Raw genomic sequence first — 24,885 nt, forward strand, 5'->3', positions numbered from 1 at the left:
CTGCCATTGGAGGGCACTGATTGGCCGGCACGTGCTACTCACTAACGAACCGTATTGATTCCACATTCTCTTGTTGTCTCCCTAAATGGCAAGCCACACATCTGATAGATTAAATACCCACATGATTGCCCACCTGACATCTTCATCACTCCGCCTGAGGGTCCCTAATGAATTTTACAGCCCCACAACGACAGAAGAAATTAAGGTCAAAGTCTGACGAGAAAACGATAAATCACCAGCCGCAGCCCCTCACTCGCCTGGGCCAGTCCGGCCCAGGGCTTGCTGGCGAGGTGGTTAGATGCTGCGTGTGAGCACCGCGTGGGGAGGGCATGCTGGGAAACTCGTGCCTGGACACTACCCCTGTCCGTAGACATTTACTTTCCTTTTTCATTCCTTTGCCCATCCTACTCCAGTAGTAAAAATGTTCTAACAGACTGAGAAACATACTAAGAGGTGAGCAGCATAGCTCATTTATACATACTCACACCCCAAAGAGAGAGGGCTCAGCAGCATTCTCTCCGTTTTGCAGATGGAGAAATCGAGGCTCGCAGGGAAAAGGGGCTTGGCCCCTTATGCAGTGAATTGGAGACCTTGATCTTCCAACCCCAAGTGTGTAGGTCTTGTTACAATAAATGCCTACAGTGGTCTTCTGTCCTAGACACTTGTCTTGTTTCTCCTTGGGCAGGGGGTACCCTCTGTGGGTGGCTGCGCAGGCAGAGGGGGCGCTGGCCTTGGGTTCAGCTTGCACCTCCTCATACCTCTTGGCTCCACCGTTTCATCAGGTCTCAGGGAGGGGTTTAGCCTCCACGAGGAGGCTGCGTTTGCCTCCTGGTTAAGGGAAAGCTTGGACATCCTAGAGCAGTGGTTCTCAACCTGTGGGTCATGACCCCTTTGGCGGTTGAACGACCCTTTCACAGGGGTCGCCTAAGACCATCCTGCATATCAGATATTTACATTACGATTCATAACAGTAGCAACATTACAGTTATGAAGTAGCAACGAAAATAATTTTATGGTTGGGTCACAACATGAGGAACTGTATTTAAAGGGCCAGAAGGTTGAGAACCACTATTCTACAGAAAGCCACTGTTCACCTGACAGCAGCAGGCTTTATCCCACTCTGGGCCCTCGCAGCTGCCCTTGGGATTCATGCTGTCCTGTCTCCACCCACACCTTGATCAATCTTGCAGGCGATAAATCTTCCTTCGATTGTCCTCATTTGCGTGCGCCTTTGGTCTCCTTTTGACTGAGACGGGTGCACCACGGGATGGCTGTCTGGGATGCGGGGGGAGGACACCGGTGATTCAATGAGATGACACACAGAAGGGGCTTAGTTTGGTGCCAGACACTCAATATTAATACCTATTATTTGTTTAGCACTTACGTTGTGTCGGGTGCTATGCTAAGTTCTTCACATGTATTATCTCACTAAACCCCTACAACAAATCCGTAAGGAACTGTCACCATCACCATGTTCCAGAAAAGGAACTAAGGCTCACAGAGGTTATGTGGCAGAGCCTCAGCATCCATGCTCCCTTTCTCAAATGGACAGAAACGGATTTTTAGGTGGCGTAACACTATCTGACTAAAATATTACACTTCCCAGCTTCCTTTGCAAATAGGTACAGCCATGACTGTTAAGTTCTGGCCACTGAGATGAAAGCAGACGTGTACAAGGCATTTCCAGGAAGTCTCCTTAAAAGGGAGAGAGTGCCGCCCGGCCAGGGTGGCTCAGCTGGCTGAGTGTTGTCCCATGAACCAGGTCACCATTAGATTCTTGGTCAGGGCATGTGCCTGGGTTGCAGGCTGGAACCCCAGTAGGGGGCATGCAGGAGGCAAGCGATTGATGTTTCTCTCTCATTGATGTTTCTCTTTCTTTCTCTTTCCCTTTCCCTTCCTCTCTCTGAAATCAATTTTAAAAAACCCTCATACACATTTAAAAAAGGGAGAGAGTGCCCTTCCTCACTTTCTCCACACTGCAGCTTGGAGTATGGATGTGAAGGCTGGCCGTCACCTTGGACCATGAAGATGAGGGCTACACTCTAGGAATGGGGGAGACGAGAGCTTGAAGGAGCCACCCAAGGCTTTTCCCCTCTCAACTGCTTTTTCATGGGAGAGAAGTATACTTTGATCTTATTTGGAGGTTTCTATTACTGGTCGCTGTATTAGGTCATTGCTGATACAAGTAACCCATTCAAAGCCATGTGGCTCAGAAAAGGCTGAGTCAGGATAAACCTCAGTGGATTAAGTCTGGGATTTTGGGTCTTTGCCACTCTGACCCTAGTAATAAGGCCTCGAGGAACATGCGTTGATATCATCATCATTATCATTACACTAGAGGCCCAGTGTGTGAATTCGTGCACCAGTGGAGTCCCCTTAGCCTGGCCTGCGGGATCTGGCTGAAACTGGTTCTCTGACATCCCCTGAGGGGTTCTGGATTGCGAGAGGGCGCAGGCCAGGCTGAGGGACCCCATCGGTGCACGATTGGAGCCGGGGAGGAACACAGGAAGTTGTCCAGCCAGGGCCGGACCGCGGGAGGGCTCCAAGGTGTGTCTGGCCCTTCTTGCTCAGTCCCGATTGGCCGGGCCCCAGCAGCAAGTTAACCTATAGGACAGAGTGTCTGCCCCTAGTGGTAAGTGCACATCATAGCGAGTGGTTGAGCGGCCTTAGCATATCATTAGCATATTACGCTTTGATTGGTTGAATGGACAACCGTACACTTAGCATATTAGGCTTTTATTATATAGGATAGTAAAACAGAGAAGGCTCTTTCTAGGGATGTGCAAACTTAGGTAACCATGCATTAATTAGTCATGAAATCAATTTAATGGTCATGACTAGCATTTTACAAAAAATAAATCTCATAGAATAAAATAGAAAATAGTAGGGTAAAAACCATAAGACATTGATCAAAGAAATTGAGGAAGACACAAATAAATGGAAGGACATTCCACACCCATGGTTTGGGCGAATTGTTAAAATGACCATACTACCCAAAGCAATCTACAGATTCAATGCAATCCCTGTCAAAATTCCAATGGCATTTTTCACAAAAATAGAATAAACAATCCTAAAATTTATACGGACCCACAAAGACCCTAAATAGCCACAGCAATCTTGAGAAAGAAGAATAAAGATGAAGGCATCACCCTCCCTGATTTCAAACTATATCACAATGAAAACAGTATGATGGCATAAAAACAGACACATAGATCAATGGAACAGAATAGAGAGTCCAGAAATAAACCCATGGATATATGATCAAGTAATTTATGACAAAGGAGCCAAGAATACACAATGGGGAAAGGACAGTCTCTTCAATACACAGTGTTTGGAAAACTGGACAGACACCTGCAAAAGAATGAAACAGGACCACTATCTTACACAGTATACAAGAATAAACTCAAAATGTATGAAAGACTTGAATGTAACACCTGGAACATAAAACTCCTAGGAGAAAACATAAGTGGTAAGTTCCTCAACATTGATCTCAGTGGTGGTTTGTTGAACTTGCCACCAAAAGCAAAGGCAAAAACAAACAAGTGTGTTTACATCAAAGTAAAAAGCTTCTGGACAGCAAAGGAAACCATCAACAAAATGAAAAGGCAACCTCTGAATGAGAAAAATATTTGCAAATCATATGTCTGATAAGGGGTTAATATCTAAAATAAAGAACTCATACAACTCAATGGCAAAAAACCCCCACAAAACACAATCCAATAAAAAACATGGGCAGGGGAACTAAATAGACATTTTTTCCAAAGACGACATATAGAGAGCTAACAGGCGCACCAAAAGGTGCCCAGCATCAGTAATCGTCAGGGAAATGCAAACCAAAGCCACAAGAGCTCACTTCACACTATTAGGATGACTATTATGTATCAAAAATGAAAGAGAAAACAAATGCTGGCGAGGATGTGGAGAAAAGGGAACGCTTACGCACTGCTGGTAGTGCAACCACTATGGAAAATAGTATGGAGCTCCTCAAAAAGTTAAAAATAGAACTCCTATATGACCCAGCAATCCCACCTCTGGATATTTATCTGAAGAAAATATATCTGTAACCCCATGTTCACTGCAACAATTTTACAACAGCCAAGATAAGTGCTCATAAATGGACAAATGAATAATGATGGGATATATATATATTAATATTTTTAGCCACAAAAAGGAGGGAATTCTGCCATTTGCAACACTATACAGTAGATGGACTTTGAGTGCATTACGCTAAGTGAAATAAGTCAGAGATAGACAAATACCATATGACCTCATATGTAGAATCTAAAAACAAAACTAAGCTTATAGATACAAACTACAGGTTATCAGAGGTGGCTGTGAGGATGGGCAAAATGGATGAAGATGGCCAAAAGGTATAAACTTCCAGCTATGAAATAAAAGTGTCACGAGGATGTAATGTACAGCGGGTGACCATAGTTAATGATACTGTATCGCATATGTGAAGGTTGCTAAGAGAGCAGATCTTAAAAGTCCTCATAAAAAAATCTGGAATAAAATAGAAAATACTAGAGTGTAATTCACATAGCAAGGAAGTATTGTCTTTTCCTAGATACAAACATGTGCGTGTGTGTGTGTGTGTGTGTGTCCTGGGCCATGAAGTCAATGTAATTTTCGTTATGGATCATGGTTACTGGTAAATTAAAGAAAAAACACCTCGATAAACCAATGGGCATATGGGATGTTGAGCCACTCCAGATTTAAATTGGCAGGAACCACAGCTGTCATCCCTCCTTTGGGGATTTTGCAAGATTAAGCCACCCCAAACCCACAGGCCCAGCTCAATTTCTCCCTAAACCTCTGTGCCAACCCCTGCCCAGACCCCCCCTCTGCTCTCTCAGCCTTTCTTCCAACTGCCCCCAGGACGAACTCTCAGGCCTAGGCCCTGGCGGCTGCTATGGGCCACCCCTCCCCAGTCACCCCCCACCCCGCCCCAGGGCTTATAACCTTCCCAGCACCGGGCACAGGTGGACTTTGTACAGGCATTTGGTTTGCAGCATTTATGAACTCAGTCCGGCCCCGCCGCTCTTACAGCTACCCACTGTCCCCTCACCCAGGGGTCCATTTCCTCGCTCCGGCTTCCTCTGAGCAACTGCCAGAGCGGGAACAATCAGCGGCTAACCAACCGAAGGGCAACTGACAGGCCGGAGTGCAGGAATCACAGGCTCTGGGCTCCGAAGGGGCGAGTCTGGGGCAGGTGGTCACGCGTTGTTGCCACAGGGGGCCACAGAGAGCGTCCAGCGGAACTCCTTCATTTTACGGATGAGGACACCGCGGCCCTGGGAGCTCAAGGTCACCCAGTGACTGAAGGGCTCCCACCTCCCAGGCCAGCACTCAGCCCATCTCCTCGGACTCCGGAGACGGTCAATTCCAACAACAGGCTGGAGCCCGTGTGGGAGTGGGCACCTGATGCTGGTCAGCGAGCAGGAGGGAGGGTTAGGGGCTGGACAGACAGACCCAGGTTTGTCTTGGCCACTTACTAGCTGGCTGACCCTGAGAAGGTTACTTAACCTCTCTGGGCCTCCGTTTCTGCTTCAGTAAAATGGGCACAGAAGAGACCGAGAGATGCTTGGCCTTTACTAAGCTCATAACACCCACTCAACACTATCCTCTTGGGTTTGTTTGTTTTTGGAAAAGGGGCAAAGGTCGTTGGCAGACAGAGCTGCTCAGCTGAGAATGGGGGATCCTGGAGGCGCCAGTGAGGGCAGCTTCAGAGGCTCGACAATCAATAGAGCTTTAGATCAATTTGTCAAAAATCAATTAGTGGAGTGACTAAATGGCTGGAAACTGTCAGACCTTAAAGTCCTGGCAAATCCACCTCCGGAGCAGGGGTGGGAGCCACAGCTCTCCATCCTGACCCGCGCCCGGGCCCACCCAGGCAGCCCCCTGCAGCCTCCCCGCCACAAGCCCTGCCCTGTCTCCTTCCAGAAGCCCCTGGTGGTGGCGGGCAGGCGGTAGCCAGCTGTGTTCTCTCTCTTCCTCTCTTTCCCTCTGTCCTTAGTGCCTGTCCTACCTCTCATTCCATCCCATTTCGGTTTTACGGATTGATATTTAGATTAAAGAGATAAACACAGTCGAGGAGCACTGAGGCCTGACAGCCGGAGGATCTCAGACCGTCAATCACCGGAAGCAGCTCAGCTTCCGCCGGCTCCCGGCCAGCACCGGCACCACACTGGCCCCTTGATTGGGGATGAACCCAAGAGCAGATTAAAGGGGCCCACAAATACAGCCTAGACACCCCCAAAGTGGGGGAGAGTGTGAGCCTTCCAGGCCAGCTCGGGAGCAGGGCTGGGGTGACATATATACTATTTACCAGTGCCTCTCTCTCTCTCTAGCCTCCCTCTTCCCCTCCCCAGGCTGCAGATAAAGAATTCAATTTTCTTTTAAACGGTGGGGAAATTGGAAGAGATTTTGTTCTGTTTAAGCACAGCTGGAGTCTCAGGTCTCAAGGGATTGGAGAACAATGAGATCAATTAAGATGCCCGTGGTGAGGGGTGTCAGGAGGAAGTGGGGAGAGAGGGCATGAGGTAGGGGGGCGAGGAGGCTGCTCTCAGGAAGGGGCAGGCCCAAGCCTGTCGGGAAGCCCAGCTGCCACTCTTCCCTGCGTTCACCTGCCTGTGTCTGCAGGACTTTGCTGGTCTGGGGACGGGCCTCCTCAGCGGGCTGTGTTGTCATCTTGTAGACTTACTAATAATTCATGTTGGCAATTTCTGTCATCAGCGCTATACGATTATAGATTCAAGTTGGACCAATGCTCTCAGAAGAGGGAGAGGCCCCTGGACGGACGCCTGGCACACAGAGGTGCTGGCACACTGTCCACAATTGTGTGTGCGGGCCGGGGACCGCGAGCTTCCACACTGCAATCCACAACTGCTGCGGGGGGATTATTCTCCCCGCTTTAGAGAGGGGGACGGAGACCCCGGGACAGCTAGTCACCTGCCCAAGGCCAACCTGTGGTAAGAGGCTGAGGCAGGACTCCCACCAGGGCTGCCTGCCCACTTCAGTGTTTGCAAAGATGCAGGGCCCACCTGGCAGTCAGGTGGGGATGGGATGGGCATGCCTTGCTGGGCCTGGGGAGGAGAATGGCAAAGCCAGTGCCCAACCTATGTATGAGCTGGGAGGAGGGTATGCCCCTGAATCTCCTGCCTGTCCCCTTCCACTGCCACCTGCGTGGCTGGAGCCAGCATCTCTCACCTGGTCTCCCAGCTTCTACCCTACTATCACAGCCCCCCACCCCACCCACCCCATTCTCCATCTAGCAGCCACAGTGATCCATCAAGTCTCTCTTCAGCAGTCACCTCCGATGGGCTGCCTGTCCTAGTCGGTCACCTCCCTCCTCCTCTCTGCGCATCCACTGCCTTTCACCTGTAGCTCCCTCAGCCTGGGGCAGCCCTTCCCCTGGTCACCCCCCACTGCCACCCCACCTCGGAGTTAGACACAGCGTAGGCCAGGCTCACAGAGCAGGGCTTGACCCCGGTCTCCCTGGTTTCCCAGCTGTTCCCAGCCAGGTTTCCTCCTGCAGGGGCGGATGCAGCTGAGAGATGTCCCCTGGCCCTGCCAGGCAGCATGCCCTCTGCAAGGGGCAGAGGGAAAGGGAGCACCACCTGAGGCTGACGAAGGGGACTGGCCTTCCCTGCCCACCTGGCTGGGCCACCAGGTTCCCAGAATCCAGGAGAGGCACCCGCATTCAGCAGCATGGCGGGGCGTGTGGGTGTCCCCGAGCCTGCGGGATGAGGGAGCCCCCGGGTCACAGAGCTGGGGAAGCGTCACTGCATTGCACATCACCAGGTCTCAGCCGGGGGCAGTGACATCACAGCACACCTCTCCCTTGGGTGTCAGTGGCATTCGCTGTGAGTGGAGGAGGGAGAGAAGGGACAAGCAGCAGCCGGGCTGTCTGTTGATGGGGGGAGTGGGGAGAACCAGGAGGAAAAGCTGGTTAGCTCTAGGAGCAAGAAGGCGGCCTCTGGAATTGTCACCAAATTTCTGGACAGGGTGGGAGGAGGGGCATGGCAGGCGAGGGAGCTCTGCAGGCCAGTGGGTACTTGCAGGACCCTTGGAGGGCAGGGCAGGAAGCATGTCTCAGTCATAGGGAGTGCCCCCCGCCCTGCCCCGTCTGCTTTCCTCTGGGCACCATGAGCCGGAATGAGAGCCTCAGGAGCCAGAGGCCCTGCAACAGCACCGGCCCCCTCACCTCACTTTATAACAAGGACAGGGGCTCCCCAGGGACCATCCAGGTTCCCTGGCTGCCAGGGCGGGGCCACGCTCGTCAGGGTGCTGCCCCCACCCCACGAAGTCTCAGCCAGGAGGTTCGCGTGACCGGCTGAAACTTTCTGAGTGTTTCCTACTGAGTGTGTTGGATCCTACTCTGCCTCTGCGTGACGTCCCACTCAGTTCTCACCACCTCCCAGACAGGATCCCATGAGGGCATCTCCCCGGGCCGCAGAGGAACGTGCGCGGTGGCCTGTGGGGCTCGCACCTCAGCAGAGCTGGGCTTGCACACAGGGTGGAGGGTGGCGGGCAGCCGGGCTGGGGCCCTTCAAGGCCACTGATAAGAAAAACCACCCTTTCAGTCTGGCAGCCTCAACTGCAGGCAGGTGGGGGGCACAAAAGTAGGTTTACAGATGTGAGTACTTGAGACATAATTTATTCTATATGATTATTCATTTGTTATTGTATGTTTTTCCATAAGAACAACTGCAAACCCACCTTGCCCCATCCGTATTCCCACACATCTCCTCCCCAGGCCCAGCCACATCACCACAATGGGGTCTCCCGACAATCCAGCCACGTGGGCTGGGCAGGCACAGCCTTTCCCACTTCAGGGAAGAAACCAAGTTCCCGAGAAGGATGACCCTGTCCAAGGTGCCGCCAGCCTTCCAAGGATAGGCCGGGAGAGGGGCATGGGGGTGGGTGGGGGAGAGGAGCCGTTCCTTCCAGCTCCCACTCTGACTTGCCCCTGGGCCGAGCAAACCATGAGCAGTGGTGCTGGGGCCCACACCTGCCCAGTCAGGGCCCTTAAATGCCTCTCCTTCTTGCTTTGATTCCTCTGCCCGGAGAAGAACCCTGTGTGGTCTGTGCCCTAGCTCTGGAGCGGGGAGAAAAGGTCTTGGCTCCTCTGCCCGGAGAAGAACCCTGTGTGGTCTGACAGTCCATCTCCTGCCCATTCCTGCTGTGCCCTAGCTCTGGAGCGGGGAGAAAAGGTCTTGGGGTATATACAGTAAGACCTGCCCCAGGAGGAACCTCCCTCTTGGATCCTACTCTGCCTCAGCATCCCTCTCTTGCTGCCCCAGCGACACAGAACTAATAAATCTGGGGACGTGAGCTCTATACTGCAGGGGGCCAGGCTGGCTCCTTGCACATCCCAAGTACAACCTGTGCCAGCTGTTTCCCAAATGCCCACCATAGGCTGCCAGGATGAAATCGGTAAGTGAGTGTGGACGATTTATACAGGACTTCTCCGCTATCCAAACAGCAGCCCAGTGGGGTAGGTGGCAACTCAGGAGGAAGAGAGGTCATTGAGTCCCATCTGCCTCATAAGAGCAGGACTCCACCTCCCTGCCCAGCATATCCTCTCACCACATTCCAGCCACAGGGCCTTTGCACGTGCTATTCCCTCTTTCTCCAATGTGCTTCCCTTCTGCGGCCCCCTGTTCATGCCTGCTCAATTGCCATTCCTCAGGGAAGCCTTCCCTGACCCCAGTCAAGGCCAGGTGCCCTGTAGATATTCATGGCTCCCTGATCTGTCCATCATAGCAAGTAACACTTAACATAAAAATTCAGTTTTTTAGTATGAGCATCAGGCTTTCTTGGAAACTGTAAACTTCACGAGGGCAAGACTCACATCACCATTGTGTCCTCAGGTCATGTGCCCAAGGCATTCAAACATTTTTTTAAAAATAAATGAATGGTTTGATTGCTCTTCTACTGTCCAATGGCACCCACAAACCCTGATAGGCCCCAGGTCCCAATTGGTGCCCCAAGACCAGCAGAATCCCAGGAAGATGCCTCATGGTCTTCCCACCCAACTCCTGTTGTCAGGCCAGAAGGCAGGACTGGAAGGTGGGAATCAGAGCAGCCTTGGGATATCAGAGGAGAACAGACCATCCAGCTTAGAGGATGGGGAGCCACCAACACCACACAGGAGCCTGCATGCACACAGATGTGTGGATCATATGCACATACCCCCGAATGCATGTAGTTGCACATACAGGTACATGCCCAGACACAAGGGCATGCCTGTGCACACACACAGCCCCCACAAACATACTTTACATGCCCACCCCCACCCATGTGGGTATCCGCGCCCTCGCACATCTCTCCCCTGTGTGGTCGCCTGTCAGAGGAACGGCTCCCACTGACATCAGAGGTCCTGCATGCCTCCTTCCAGGAGGCCTTTCCTAATAAAGACAGCTCCGGCTGCCTTGGGATTCCTGCTTCCAGGGAGTGGGGAGGTGAGGAAGTCCAGCCCTTCCGCCCCAGCTGGGACGCCCAGGCCGGAGGTGACAGCCCCCTCACAGTCTGGCTCCCTGAGCCACTATGAAACTAGGCAATGAGCCCCAATCTAGGCAATGGCCCACAGAAACAGGCCATGCCAGGGTGGGGATTGGGGAGCCCCCTCACAGCAGGCTCTGCCCAGCCTTTAGTGCAAATTAAAACATTTCCCTTTCTTCATAATTTTTTCCTGACACAACTGCCCATGAAACATTTTAATAACATCCCAGTAAAGGTCAAGGAGAAGGGATTTCACAGTCCCTGAGCAGCCGCTGCAACTCCAGCCCCTCCCACAGCAAAGGAGGTGGGGCGGTGGGACTGACCCAGGGGCTGAGCAGAGAATGGCAGGGTGGGGGAGGGGAGAGCAGGGTGGTGGGTGTGCATGGTGTGGCCACAAAACTTGCGGCTGCCAGGAGCTCTGGAAGCACCTGGGGAGCTGAGGGGATGATGGTGGGGTTACCCAGGCGATGTTTTCACATCTCGACAGCAGCCTTGGGGGTGGTGGTATCTCATGCCCATTTTGCATATGAGGAAATAGAGGCTTAGCGGAGCTCTGGAGCACCTGGGGAGCTGAGGGGATGATGGTGGGGTTACCCAGGCGATGTTTTCACATCTCGACAGCAGCCTTGGGGGTGGTGGTATCTCATGCCCATTTTGCATATGAGGAAATAGAGGCTTAGCGGTGACCTGGATAGACCTGCGTGCAGCAAAGGCAGGGAGACGGGGCCCAAACACTGTCCACTTTCAGTCCTGAGCCCCTTTAGGTGCACAGCCCCGGTGCTAGAGCTTATCAATGGACTGAACTGTTCCCTTGTGTCTGCACAATTCAACAAACGCTGGGCTGGAGGCTGAGAAGGAGGGGGCCCAGCTGGACAGACAGGACTGGAGGCTGGCCCGATGAGCCAGCCCTGAGCAGAGACCCTCAGGCAGCCTTAGAGTGAAACTCATCTGTGACACATGCCCAGGGGCCTGGAGAGGAACTGGAGAAGGGGTCCTGGCACCCAGCAGGGATCCACGCAGGTTCAGAAGCTGCTCCAGCGCTTGAGGAAACCCAGTGTGAGGACCTACTCTCCAGTGCCCGCCCCGGATGGGGTCGGCCTGACACATCGTCCTTGGCACCAGCAGCTGGCCACCAGCCAAGTGCGCCTTCCCACACACCCCACCCCTGCTCCCTGGGCCCCCTCAACCCTTCCTCAGGGCCACAGTTAATTTGGGACTGCAAAGTGGAGACCCCATGTCCCCAGCAAGAAAACCAGGAAGGAATCCCCAGGCCCCCTCCAAGCCTGGAGCTAAAACTTAAATTCTTTGCCACATGGTCCCAGGCCTATGGGGGTGGGGCCTCCTCTCCCTATGAGATCCTCCCAGCACAGACTGCTTAGGTGTCCTTCACCCTGACATTCAAAGGTGGCTGGAGGGCTGAAGATACTTTCTTTGCATACAGAAGGCCCAGGCCCTAGGGGCTGCAGGAGGGTCCATGGGGCCTCCGGCACCAGGTGACTGATTGCAAGGAGCACCTTGCGAAAGCCGGCGAAGCCAGGGGCTGGGGAAGCAGGGGGAAGCAAGCAGCCACAGCAGACTTATTGTTTACGTCTGACGGCCTGCCTAGCTAAACATCTGTTTGAAATATTAATAACTGTCAGATGGAAAGGGCCTAGGGGCTCAATACAGTTTCATACCATCTGTCTGTAGAGTAAACACACTTTGGAGTAGGGGGCCTGGGATCAGCAGGCAACGTCTCTGTTTGCCATGAGGATGGAGCAAGAAATAGGAGCGAGGACGCTGGGGGTCTCAGAGTGGGCAGGGCGGGGTAGCAGTGAGTGAAACTCCACAACGTTTACTGACCACCTACTTGGGCAAGACCCTGAGCTTGTGGAACACACAGCTACCACTGTGATCTGCTCAGCAATCGATCCTCTTTCTTCCTATAACAGAGCATCCTCTGAAATAGCCCCTCCCTGTCTCCAGCCCATGCCCTGTAATCTGGATGGGCCGACCCCAACCCCTGGCTCCACAATGGTGAGTGGGACCCATCTCTAGTACGTCCTCCAGGACGGCCCCACAGGCTGGGTCACTGGAAACCAGCTCTGGGACTTGTGCTGGAACTACTGAAAAATAAGAGCTCCCCAGGAGGGTTGATAAGTTGTAAGAAGTAAGCCTAGGGCGCCGGTGTCCCTCTCTGCCATCAGGAAAACACACAGCCTGGCGCTGAAGTCAGATTCCTGCTCAGCCGAGTGCCAGGACGCAGCCCGGCCTGAAATCGCTTCTACTTTTGAGTTACATGAGCCGATCCTTTTTCTGCTTGAAACACGTTTCTGTCTCTTGAAACCAAAAGTACTGACTGATACACATGGACACTGGGAGGGGCCCTTATCAAAGTCCAAACCGAGGGCAGCTGGGAGTGCCAAGTGCCCTGGAGCAGCCCATTCTTCCCTGGAGCCTGTGCTCGGAGAGGGAGAGGGAGGGGCACCCTCCTCAGAGACGCTGGCGCCTCTTCCCATGAGAGGACCTTCCAGGGCTCCTGGCCCACCAGGTGCCGTCCCTCTCACAGACAAGGCAGAAACCAAATCTCCGCGGCCCCATCTCGTCGTCCCTCAGGCTGGTCCCTTCTCCACATGGCGTGCCGGCCAAGGGAGCCCCATCCAGAGAGTCCAGATGCTTTCACACATCAATGCCCACCCCTCTGACAGCCCGGGGCACCCCCTTCCTTGACTGCCCAGACTCCCTCTGGCTGCTCCCCCGTGGTTGACCCCAGCACTCAGCGGCCCTGGAGGAGAGGGGGACTCACCAGCACGGTCAGCACGGAGGTCCCCACGGTGACGTTCTCGTACAAGCTGACGTTGTACAGCGGCTGGCTGAAGATGGGCCGGTTGTCATTCTCGTTGATGAGGGCGATCTTCACCTTGGCATAGCCCACGTGGTCGGGCACACTCTCATTGGCAAAGAGCTGCGTGTGCAGAGCAAGGCCCTGGTGAGCTCCCACGTGCTTCCGGAGCCTTCGTCCCCGTAAGTCCCCCTAAGTCCCCCTGGGGCCTTTGCTGGTCCCAACCCAGACCACCTGTCAGAGTCACTGCCCATCCCAGGAGTGGGGACTGGGAGTCCCCCCATCAGTGGTCACAGGCTAGAGTGTCCTCTGATTCTGCTAGGAGGGAGCAGCTGATGAGGGCTGGGCTGGCAGGGTCTGGACAGGAGAGCTCCCGATGGGTTTCTGAGGTGTTGACGGTGCCTGGGCAACTTCCACTCAATTCCTGGACGTTTCCTTATCCTTGAGAAGGGAAGGCTCAGCCCAGCCCCTGCCACAGCTCAGTGAGTCAGATCCATAGGGAAGGGTGAGAAGAGGTGGAATTTAAGGGGATGGCATCAACCTCCCACCCCCACGTCACCTGAAATCCCCCCACCCGGCCAAGAAGATAGTGAAAGGGGCCTTACGTCGAAGTCGTAGCGCTCCACGGTCTCGTAGTCCAGGGGGATGGCCACCCGGATGCGAATGTCCGCCTTCCCTTGGACGGAGGTGGGGGAGATGATGAAGTGGTGGGAGTTGTTCCCCACCAGGTACACCTCGAACATGCTGTTCAGGCCCTGGGGTTAAGAATGAGGAGAAACCAGTCAGAAGGCGCAGGAGGCCAAGGCCAGGTGCGGCTGGAGGGGCAGAGCTGCTTTGGTGCGGGAGGTGGATGGGGCAGGAATCCCCAGGCCCCTTCCTGGGACCCAGCACCTGGCCCCCGCCCCCTGGGTCCCAGGCCTCCACTGAATGACCCTGGCCCAGCTCCCTGACCCCCTCCTGCCCTGTCTAGGCCCTTTGGGAATCTCCTCTGGCCTTTCCCTTCATCACCCCGTTGGATGCCCACAACAACCCTTGCAGGTGGTTTGGTTCATTTTCCGTCTCCTGCTCCTTTTACCCTGTCCCAGTGACCCCAAGTGGAGAGGGACCTTCCAGCCGTGAGCCCCACAGGGCAATGGAGGGACGGCCAGCGGGAGGGGAGAGAAGCAAGTGCCTATGGTAAGCCTGGACAGGAGAGGGCACAAGAGACAGCAGGACCCTGCTTTTCCCATCCTCTCTCTGAAACGTGCTGATCAGGAGAACACTGGCTTGCTTACACGTGGAGCAGGAGTAATCCCATAGGCTGAGTGGCAAAGTGGACCCCGTGTGCCCCACACTGTGGCCAGCAGGACACTGGATCTCAGCCAGCCAGAGCTGCCACACCCTTTGCAGGTCCCGCTAAGGCCCAGCTGCTTGGTTTCAGGTGTGGGGCGTGCTCCCTCTCAGCTAGGTGTTTCTGATCATCCTAACCAGGCTCGGGCTCACGGAGCCCTCCGATGCTGCTTGGCTCATCCTCACACAAAGTGTGTGACGTCTCCATGTGACCAGGTCCCCAGATCAGGAGGGGGACCACCGCTGACGGTGGGAGACACAGCCCGAGTCTGGCCTGCTCGGAAAGGGATTCAACCTCTTCCACCTCCTGCGCAAAAGGGGCAATTACCCCCAAACAAGCCCCCTTCAACCTGGGCAGGTGCATGTGGTTTGTAACCAACCGGTCAGGAGCCTCTCCTGCCCCAGGCTGCAGATGCCCGGCAGGTCCCCCTGTGCACATGTGTGTGGCACTGGGGCTGCAAAGGGAAGCATGCCTTTCTTCTTGGTTGCCCAGGGATGGTGGGGGGCTCCCTGGGAACCTGTTCCTGCTGAGAAGGGGGCAGCCAAGCAACCCCAAAGCCTGGAAATGAGGCCCAGGAGTTCATCCAGGAACGAGACCCTCCACAAAGCCTGGGAGGCCCAGGTTCTCAGCCTCGGGGGCTGTCTCGCAGATGCGCAAGTACGTTTGCAGAATGAATGCTTGTTAGCATTTACCCATCAGTCTCTTAAGTCGCTTCCATTTAGAACTACAAATTAGTAAAACAAGGGCACTTCTTCACTGAGCCTTTTCTGAGAGCCGGGAAGCAGGCCTGGGACCTGTCACTGGTTCAGTGAGTTTGAAGGGGGAGGTGGAAGGAGAGCATCTCCTGCCAACTTGGGGTCCAGGCAAGCAGCAGGGCCTCCAGAGCCCCCAGCCTGGGGTGGCTCCCACAGCCTGTGCAGGCGACGCTCCCCTGGGCCTGTCGGGCTGTGCAGTTTCCAGTTGTCCCTGGCGTGGAAGCCATCCGTCAGGTGGAGGGGATCAATTAAATGCCCGAAGGGGCACTAATAGCCAAAGCTGGCGGAGTGTGACAGCTCTGAGCAGGTGACACCACACTTCTCCCTCCCCTGGACCTGGGCCCTCCACCCCAGCACCCGGAGGCCTGAGAGGGTGGGGGCAGGCCGAGCAGTGCCCCAGCAGGTAGAGCAATACCCCCTGTGGGCCCCCTGCCCGGGCTCACTTACCAGGTTCTATCAGTGGGGGTCAGCCAGTCAAAGGATATGGAGCCAGAGGAGGAGCCAGAGAGGTATGGAGAGGAGGAAGGAACCAGAGAGAAAAGATGGTGAGATCCAAGGTCAGGGAAAAGGAGAGGGGCCAAGAGGGACCCCAGGAACACACCTGCTCCAGGGGAGCAGCCCCCTCTGCCCGAGGGGCCACAGCCTCTGGGAGTGTCTACGCAGCCCCACACCCAGAGGAGGGGAGGGACACAGAGGAAGAGGTACAAGGCCACAAAGGGGGAGGCAGGACTGAGCTCCTGTCTCCCTGAGCTCAGAGTCCACACCCAGAGCGGGTGGCAGGGCTGTGGTGGAGGCTGGGAGAGGAAGGGCCAGGTCCCTATGTCCTGCTCCCAGGAGCCTGGACAAAACCCCTGTAGGAAATGACCCCACACACTGTCGTGTTTTAAATGTCCTAACATAGAAAATGTTAGAGACACGGTAAGTACAGACATGGAGAACATTCACACCATTCAGAAGTGGCCAGGCACACAGCCATCTTCCATTCCCCATTGCCCCGGCCGTGGAGAGCCTTCCCCAGGCCTCACCACACCCAGCCTGGGGTCTCCTTCCCAGGACACCGTGTGTTTGGACACAAACGGGAGCACACTATGCACATTGCTCTATGTCGGGGTTTTTTCTTTTTACTTAAAGCTATGTCTTGGAGATTCTTCCATAACTGCACAAATAGATGATGATATTAACAACAATAACACAGCACACATGCACTGGGCACCGACTCCGTGCCAGGCTCTGATCTGTGGTTACTGTGGAATGTCAGGAGCCGCTTGAGGCCACAGACCAGGCCTCAGGCACTGTACACCCCCGTGGGAGCAGGCACGCAGTAGGTGCTGGGAGAGTGATGGGGCTTCAGCAGTCTTTCCTCACCCAGTCCTCCGTGCGTCCTCTTCCCACAGGCCACTGGGTGGAGACGAAAGAATGCTGGAGCTTGGAAACCTCTCCAGGGGAAACGAGGCTCAGAGACGTTGAAGGTGCCAACCAAGGCTGCACAGGGGCCTATGGCACAGCGAGGATAAGCTCCAGGCTGGGGTGCCCTCGGGCCAAAAGAAGTGGAGTCGGGGCCTGATGTGGGCGCCTCCCAAATGCAGCTCCAGTGCAATAGGAGTTAGCAGAGCAAACTGAGCCGGTAACGCTGAGCACTCGGGGGAGAGACCGCCAGCGGGTGGCCCGGCAGGGAGGCTGCCCTGAGCAGGGGGTTCTGAACTGGCTTCAGGAACGAATGAAAGGAAAATGGACTCAGAGAAGGGATGCCGGTGCAGGAAGTGGTTTTGAGCACGTTCTTAGTCCTTAAGGTATATCAGAACCTCCTGGGGGCTTTGTTAAACTAGATTGTTGCCCTCCCCCAGGAAAACGGATTCAGTAGGTCTGGGTTGGGGCCTGTAAATTGCATTTCTAACAAGTTCCAGGTGATGCGGTTATGCTGCTGGTCTGAGACCACCTTTTGAGAACCACTGGCCTAAGCACAGGCATGGAGCTGGGAGTGAATACTTAATGATGAGTCCCACAGGTGAGCTGATTTGCAAAGGGTCCCTGCAGGGAAGCTGGCCTGATTGCTGGGATAATGGGAGGCGTTGTGGGCCTCCCGAAGTCCCACCGCAGGTACCATCTTGAGGGCTTTCGCATCGCTTTCACAGGCAATGGGGAGTGCTCCATGCTCTCTAGAGCAGCGGAGGTCAAAGGAGGAAGGCGAACTTGGCAGCCACGAGTGAGCCACACCAGGGCAGCCCTTCTCATCTGGCTGCATGACAGAGTTGCCAGCGGGCTCTGCAAAGAAACACGGATGCCCAGGGCCACTGCGTCACAGTCCCTCAGGGTGGAGCCCCGACAGCTGCGTTTTTCCCGATGCTCCCGAAGGCACCACATTGCACAGCCAGGGTTGGAAAGACACTATACACAGGGATGCAGAGGGATGAGCAGGGGAGAGGCAGAGTGGAAGTTCTCCACCGGCCACACATCAAAATCGCCTGGGGACTCTAAACTATCCCCTTGCCTAGGCGGTACCTCAGACCAAGGAAATCAGACCTGTGGGGTGGGAAAGGCAGAAAGCAACCAGACATCAGGATTTCGTAACCCTCTCCAGATTGTTCATTCTACTGTGCATCCCAGGAAGGGTGAGAGCTCCTAGGGCAGACCAGTGGTTCTCTGAGGGTGGTACCGGGATCCTTCCCATCAGCATCACCTAGGAACTTGTCAGTAATGCAAATGTTTGGGCCACCGCCCAGTTCTATTGAATTAGAAAGCCTAGAGGGGGGGGGGGCCCAGTGCTTTTTTTTTGTTGTTGGTGGTGTTTTGTTAATCCTCTCCTGAGGATATTTTTCCATTGATATTTAAGGAAAGTGGAAGAGAAAGGGAAAGATGGATATATCTTGATTGGTTGCCTCCTGCAAGAGCCGATCAGGGCTCAGGCCGGGGAGGAGCCTGCAACCAAGGCATGTGCCCTTGACTGGAATTGAACCCAGGACCCTTTGATCCGCAGACTGACGCTCTATCCACTGAGCCAAACTGGCTAGGGCCCCAGTGCTGTTTTAATGAGCCCTCCATGTGTTCTGATACACGCTCAAGTTTGAGAATCACCAGGATGGAGCAAGGCTGGGGAAGGAGCAAGGCTGAGAGTAGCAAAGAGGATCAGTCAGACAGATATGGTGGCTGAGCAGCTGGAGAGAGAAAGCTGAGTTAAAACCTTGGGGGGGTGGGGGGGTGGGGGAGGTGGTAGTGCTGGAGCTGTGATCACGTGCACAGGCAGAGCGGGTACTGAGCTAGTGTAGATTCCGCTTGTGCACCTGGCGAGGCCTGAGCGCTGGGTTTCCTGCCCCATTGGGCTTCCCGGGAGGTCTCTCACCGGATGGGGCCTGACACTGCAGCTGCAGGACCCTCGCAGGGCTGTCCTGAGACCCCAGAGCCACTTTCTGGCTAAGTCCCCTCAAATGCTCAGCCTGCCTCGGCTAGAGGGTAACTTGTTCAAGCCGCACAGCTGCCATCAAAGGAGTCGACCTGCAGTCTAAGTTCTTAATCACCCTCTCCTGGCCTCTCCAGTGCCCCTCCCACTGCAAAGCGCTGCTCCACATCCCTAAGGAGAGCACTGTGGGCTCCCCGCCCCCACCCTGCACAGGGCACCTCTCCCAAGGTCAGGGAGCAAGGCTAAGGGTAGGGAAGTGGGGGTGGTGGAGGGCCCAGCCCTGTGGTCCCAAGCCTGGCTGGGCCTCCTCCCACCCTGGCCCTCCCTCACTGCCAGGCCCTGCAGGGGCTGCTTGGTGGGGTGAGATGGGAGGGAGGGAGGCAGAGAGGCAGGAAGCCCTCTTGGAGCTGATGAGGGGCAATTTTGTTGGGAAGGGAGATAAAGAGGAACATCAAAAGGAGTCCCTGGGTATGTGGAGAGGAACCCGGTGGATTAAATTCTCTTCCAGCTGGGAGCGCGATGAGAAGGCTGATAGCTGGCAGCTGCGGGTCCTGGAGCCGAGCAGCAGCGCCCACCCGCCCCTTATCAGGCTGGGGAGCCAGCTCCGCGGGGCTGTGAGGGTTTGGCTTTATTTACTTATCGGAGGGGAAAGGACACTCCTCGCCTCCGCTGGTCCCACCCCATGCAGCAAGCGGTGCTTTGCTGTGGTGACTGAAGTCTTGCCACCCCCCATGGAGGGCAGCAGGACAGCCGGGCATTATCAGCTGCTGCCAGAAGGGGCTAGGTACCTCCACTCCCCCAAACCTGGCTCCCCCTCCCCCCGGAAGTGGAGGGGTGGCCCTGAGAGCCGCCAGAGCAGGCACTCACTGCCCAGAGCGACCTCTTTGTCTCTGCAGTGACCAGCTCTGTGGCTCTGCGAATGGACCCAGTGTTGTTTCTCAACTATTTACTGAGAGGCTATTCTGGGCTGGGTCTTCCACAAGCATCTGCTCACTGACTGCTCACACCACCCTGAGGCCCAGAATGGGATTTACATTAAGGATGGAGGTTAAGGTTGGCCCCTGCGGGTGGGCTGGTGCGGGGAGTCCTGGGTTCTCTCTGATCCTGGCCTGACGCTCTCTGCTCTCCGAGCAGGCTCTCAGTCATCGCCTGTAGGCTCTGGGCACTGGCACTTCCCTCTGCAGGTGGCCTAGTCCCCGAAAGGGAGGCAGCCCCCAGACTCCTTCCCTGGATGTGGAGGCTGCAGATGTCTCCTGCATCCCTCTGGCTCTCCCTGGTTCTCCCCACCCTGACGCACCGCCCTGCTGATGGAGGCACCACTTAGCCCCGCGGTGATGCTCTCTCTCCTGACTTTGGGTCAGGGCGGTAGCTGGTTGGTGACTCAGTGGTGCAAGGCAGTGGAGCGAGTGGTGGGAACAGGCCCCGCATCTTCCTAGCTGTGTGACCTTGGGCAGCTCACTTCCCCTCCTGCAGCCTCAGTTCCCTCATCTGAGAAGTAGGGAGAGGGACATGCCGCAGGAGTAAGAAGCAGGTCATCGCTTTCCACGCCATGTTCTGAGAGCCTGGAATGCGTTCTTCCTTTGTACCCCAAATGCTAGGGGACCCTCACCCCACCCTATGATGTGCCTTTAGCTCCTTTTAACAGGAGAAGAAAGACCAGGGTCATGCAAATGCCGGGTGGACAAGGGAAGGGCAGCAAGGACCAAGGCGGTCTTTACATGGGGGCGGGCTGTGCAGTTGTGCATCAAGACGGAGATGGGCCGGGGACCTCCCGAGGCACCCACGGAGTGCTGTGGGCTGGTGGGGCACCCTTAGCCCAAGCTGGGAACAGGGCAGGGGGCCTGCAGTGCAGAGAAGGGCCCCAAAGTAGTGTCACCCTCACAGAAGCCCTGTCCAGAACTTAGGCCTGCCAGGGAAGAGCCCGTGACCAGTGATGCCAGGGTGCGAAGCCCTGAGCTTCAGTGCTGGCTGAAAGCACACGGCCTGACCCCAGATTTGGGCACTGCCCGTTTCCGCTGTGTGGTTTTGCCCAAAGAATTTCACCTCCTTGAGCCTCCATTTCCTCATCTGCAAGATAAGGCAGAATAAGGGCTGCCTGACAGGGCAATTGTGGGTGAGCTGCAAAATCGAGGTAAAATGCCTGGGTCAGAGCACGTGCTCAATAAAGGAGAGTTATTGTTGTTCTAGAAGGGAGGCGGCGGGAGGGGCTGATTTCTACACCTTGGCCAGGAATGAGAGCGCGCGAAGGCTTGGATGTGCGTGGGGATGAGGGGAGCCCTCCTCCTGGGCAGGGGCCCTAGTTCTCCCTCCCGCCAGTGCTCTGCTGGTCTAATCCATGCTATTGACAGAGAAAATCAAAGCCACTGAAGATTCCTTATCACTCCTTTGTCTATGCTCTCACTCAATTAACCCCAATCAGACGTGCCCAAGTGAACCTTAGGCAGAGGGCCGGTCTCTCCTCATCCCCCACCTCAAAGCTTGCAGCTTCTCCCTCCAGACCCCCACACCTAAGGGGGGGCATGTTTCTCTGGCCCTGCCCCCCCCCCAGGGCAGCTTCCCATGCCGAGTGCACTAGGCGGCCCACTGTGAAGCTGGACTCCAGGGGATGATGGGAAGGAGCCCTATGGTGGTCACTGGCCCCTAACCCTGCCTCAACCCCCAAGTTTCAAGAGTCCAGGAGAACCAATGCTGGCACTTCATGGGCAAGTCCTGGGTGAGGGACCACCGTCTGTCTTCTCCTGTTCTCCCATCTCCTCCTGTTCCTGGGCATAGAATTCCAACTCCAGGACCTCAGGGCCCATGCCACTCGGTGGTAGCTCAGCCCTGCTCCTTCTCTGGTGCATTCCAGGCTTGTCCAGCCATCAGAGCCTCAGTGTCTCCACCTGGGAGTCGGCCACCTCTCAGGCCTGCACCAGGGTGAAGGAAACAGCCCTCACTTCAGGCTCTTGCCCACCTAACGCCCTTCGCAAGCACCTCTGTGCTTTGGGCCGTTGAGCAGCATGGGCCTAAGGTCTGGACCCCATTTTCTCTGGATCTGCCGTTCCTCCCTGTGTGACTGGGGCAAACCCTGTGTTCTCGCTGGGCCTCAGTTTCCTGATCTACACAATGGGACGTACGGACTGGGGGATTCTCTAAGAACCACTGATACCTGCTTCCCACTCCTCTGCCTCTCTGTGCCTTCTCTCTTACTCTTTTCATCTTTGTCTTTCCTTCAAGTCCTCGCCTCTCTTCCCTCTCTCCTCTCTTTCCTTCTTCTATCCCTCTTCTTGCTCTTTTCCCTCTCACCATTCTCTTTTCCATTTCTCCCTCTCTTCTTTACCATCTACCTCCACTATTTCTCTCTCCTCCTCTTGTTGCCCCCTTTCCTCCCCCCCGCTCCCTGTGCCTGTCCCTCTCTGCCAGACCCCCTCCCCCTTCCCCTCCCTCTCTCCCAGGTTATCTGTTGGATTCCACACACGCCTGCACAGACGGGATCAATCCCAGGCTGCCTTGCCTTCAGCTTATCTCTGCTCCAAATGATTGATTTTCCCTCTTTAAGAGTAATTTGCTGGTGAATTCCATGTATTGCAAAAACCCTTGTGAAATCTAATTCAATCCGATTGGCATCTGGCACTTTGGGGAAAGAATACTAGAGAGCTGTCAATTTCATCACACGGTCATGTGTATAGAGGGCGTGTCTAGAGAAGGGGTGCAAGGTGGGCAGGTGCTCTTCACCTGCACTTGCGCACCTCCCCTCCCCTCCCCCTCAGAAAGGATCTTGTCCGTTGGCCTGTCAGCCAGCCCCAGCTCTTCTGGGAAATGAATTATAAGGTGCATTGGGTACTTGCATTAAGGTAAATGAGGCTCAGGTGCTTTCAAATTCTATTTCCCCAATCTGCACCACAGTGCACTATGGGAAACTCACACTTCCCAAGCGCAGCTACACCTGACCACCTGCCTCTCTTCTTACCCCTCTCTCCTTGCCCCCTCCCCATTTTCCTGGCTGAGTCCCAACTCCAGGGACCCAGCAAAGCCCATGTCGAAGGTGGTAGGTCAGCCCCGCTCTCTCTTTTCCACATTCCAGGCTTGTTTGGCTCAGAGCCTCCGTTTTTCTACTCTGGGAGCCGGCCACCTCTCAGGCCTGAATCAGACGATGGGGCACCAGCTGTCCCAGTTTGCCTGGGACTGAGTGGGCTCCCAGGACTTAGAACTTACAGAGCTAAAACCTGGGCAGTCTCAGGAAAACCATGCGAGCTGGTCCCCAGCTCTACCAGCTGGGCCTGAGAGCCTAGTAGGGGTCAACTGGCACCATCTACTCTGGGAGGGGGCCACCTCTCAGGCCTGAATCAGACGATGGGGCACCAGCTGTCCCAGTTTGCCTGGGACTGAGTGGGCTCCCAGGACTTAGAACTTACAGAGCTAAAACCTGGGCAGTCTCAGGAAAACCATGCGAGCTGGTCCCCAGCTCTACCAGCTGGGCCTGAGAGCCTAGTAGGGGTCAACTGGCACCACTGCCCAGGCCTGGAGGTCATGCACTTGGCGTGGTAAACAAGGGGTTCTAAGCATCTAGTTCCAACCACACTACCCCGGGTCCTATAGGTGCTCCCCAAAGGCTGAGCTGACCTCAGGGCTCAGGGCCCCCTGCAGCTCACACACAGGCCTAGCCCTGACCAGAGAGGGCAGGTGCACAACTGACCAGCGGCTCTTGCTCAGCCCTGGTGGCCATTGCTCTGGGTGGGTCCTGGCTGGGGAGGGGTTAGTTGCTACCTGAGTACACTGGATACGGCAAAGCTAACTGTACCCACCCCCAGAGTTGGAACCAGCCACTGTGACCCCATTTCTCTGCCCCAAGTGAACAGCCATTTGTGGGAGGAGTCGATCTTTGGGCAGCTCTGGTCCTCCAGAGCATTCAGCCCAGTGGGTAGTGTCTGAAACAAAGTGGCGTTAGGGGGACTGGCCAGGAGGGCTGGGCTCCCCTTAACAGTATCTGTGGGCGTGGCCAAAGGCCCGCTTTATGTGGAGGGCCTGGGTTACAGGGACCTTTCCAGGCCCACACACACAGGGTGCTGTCACAGTCACCTGGTCTGGTAATCCACACAGAGGACAGAGGGGGCCACGTAGGATTTATGAGGCTTGAGCTCTTCATTCCAGGACATGTTCCACTCCCCCCAGATCTCAAGGAAGTGAGGCCACGCCCCCTCTGCCTTCCCTTTCTCCCTCCTGCACGTGCCCCTATTTGCAAGGCACCTACCCCAAATGGAAAGCCTAACAATTCCTTCCTCATGGACCCGCTTGGTAACCCAGGCGCACCTCCCAACACAGGTGGCCGCTTTTCTGATGGTTAAGGTCTGACATTCTGATCAGCATTCTGATCGACACGGTCCTCACCCCCACACCTGGCTTCACCCCCTCCTTCACTCAACTGTCAAACTCCACCCTGGAGTTTGGGCTGGGGTTGGGAGGGGGCTAAAGTGGGGTGTAAGTGTTCTCAGTGATGCAGGGAGGAGAGTCCAATTTGCAGGAAAAGGTTGTGCATCCGAGGCTGCTCCAAGCCCAGAATTGTCCCTCCGTCTCTCTGGGGTCCCTTCTGTCTGGGGAGGACACCTGATCTGAGGGACAGGGCCTTGCGGGAGGAGTCTCGATGGCTGGCTGAGGGGCACGCACCCTGTGCCTTCTGCCCAGGACCTCTAGGGGCCTCTGACAGGAGCAGGGAGGGGCTGGTTCAGAGCTAGGAGCTGGGCCTTGCATGCAGCAGCTGCCTGGCTCTGTCTACTTACCATGCTAAAACTATTTCCCTGTTCCCACAGAGAGAGAAATGTGTGGCCAGGCAAAGAAATCTAACCGCTTTATGGAAATCAGGAGGGGGACACTGCCTGCTGCTAATCCCACCACTTTGTATTCCTCTGCCTCTCCACTAGCCAATCCATCTTCCTGCGCCTCTGCGTGGCAGGGGGCTGCGAGGCTGGAGTGGTGGGAGGGGAGGAGAGAACCCGGAGCTGACGTGCTTCTGTGACCTCAGGGAAACTATCTGCTCTCTGGGCTGCCTTTCAAATGAGGGCTCCCACGGCCTCCAGGAGGTCTGGAGGATAGAGAGCATGAT

The 24,885-nt window shown here is 55.4% G+C and overlaps 1 protein-coding gene across 1 annotated transcript in view; it reads right to left on the minus strand.

The window, feature by feature from the left end:
* CDH23 (cadherin-related 23) overlaps positions 1-24,885 on the minus strand; it is a 381,871-nt gene that overhangs the window by 167,001 nt on the left and 189,985 nt on the right. The window contains exons 11-13 of the mRNA XM_005882725.2: positions 15,860-15,865; positions 13,933-14,082; positions 13,292-13,450 (exon numbers count right to left, since the gene is read on the minus strand). Coding sequence (XP_005882787.1) covers positions 13,292-13,450; positions 13,933-14,082; positions 15,860-15,865 — 315 coding nt within the window. The remainder of the gene's footprint in view (positions 1-13,291; positions 13,451-13,932; positions 14,083-15,859; positions 15,866-24,885) is intronic.

The sequence above is a fragment of the Myotis brandtii genome, unplaced genomic scaffold (assembly GCF_000412655.1).
Source record: "Myotis brandtii unplaced genomic scaffold, ASM41265v1 scaffold735, whole genome shotgun sequence".
Lineage (NCBI taxonomy): Eukaryota > Metazoa > Chordata > Mammalia > Chiroptera > Vespertilionidae > Myotis > Myotis brandtii.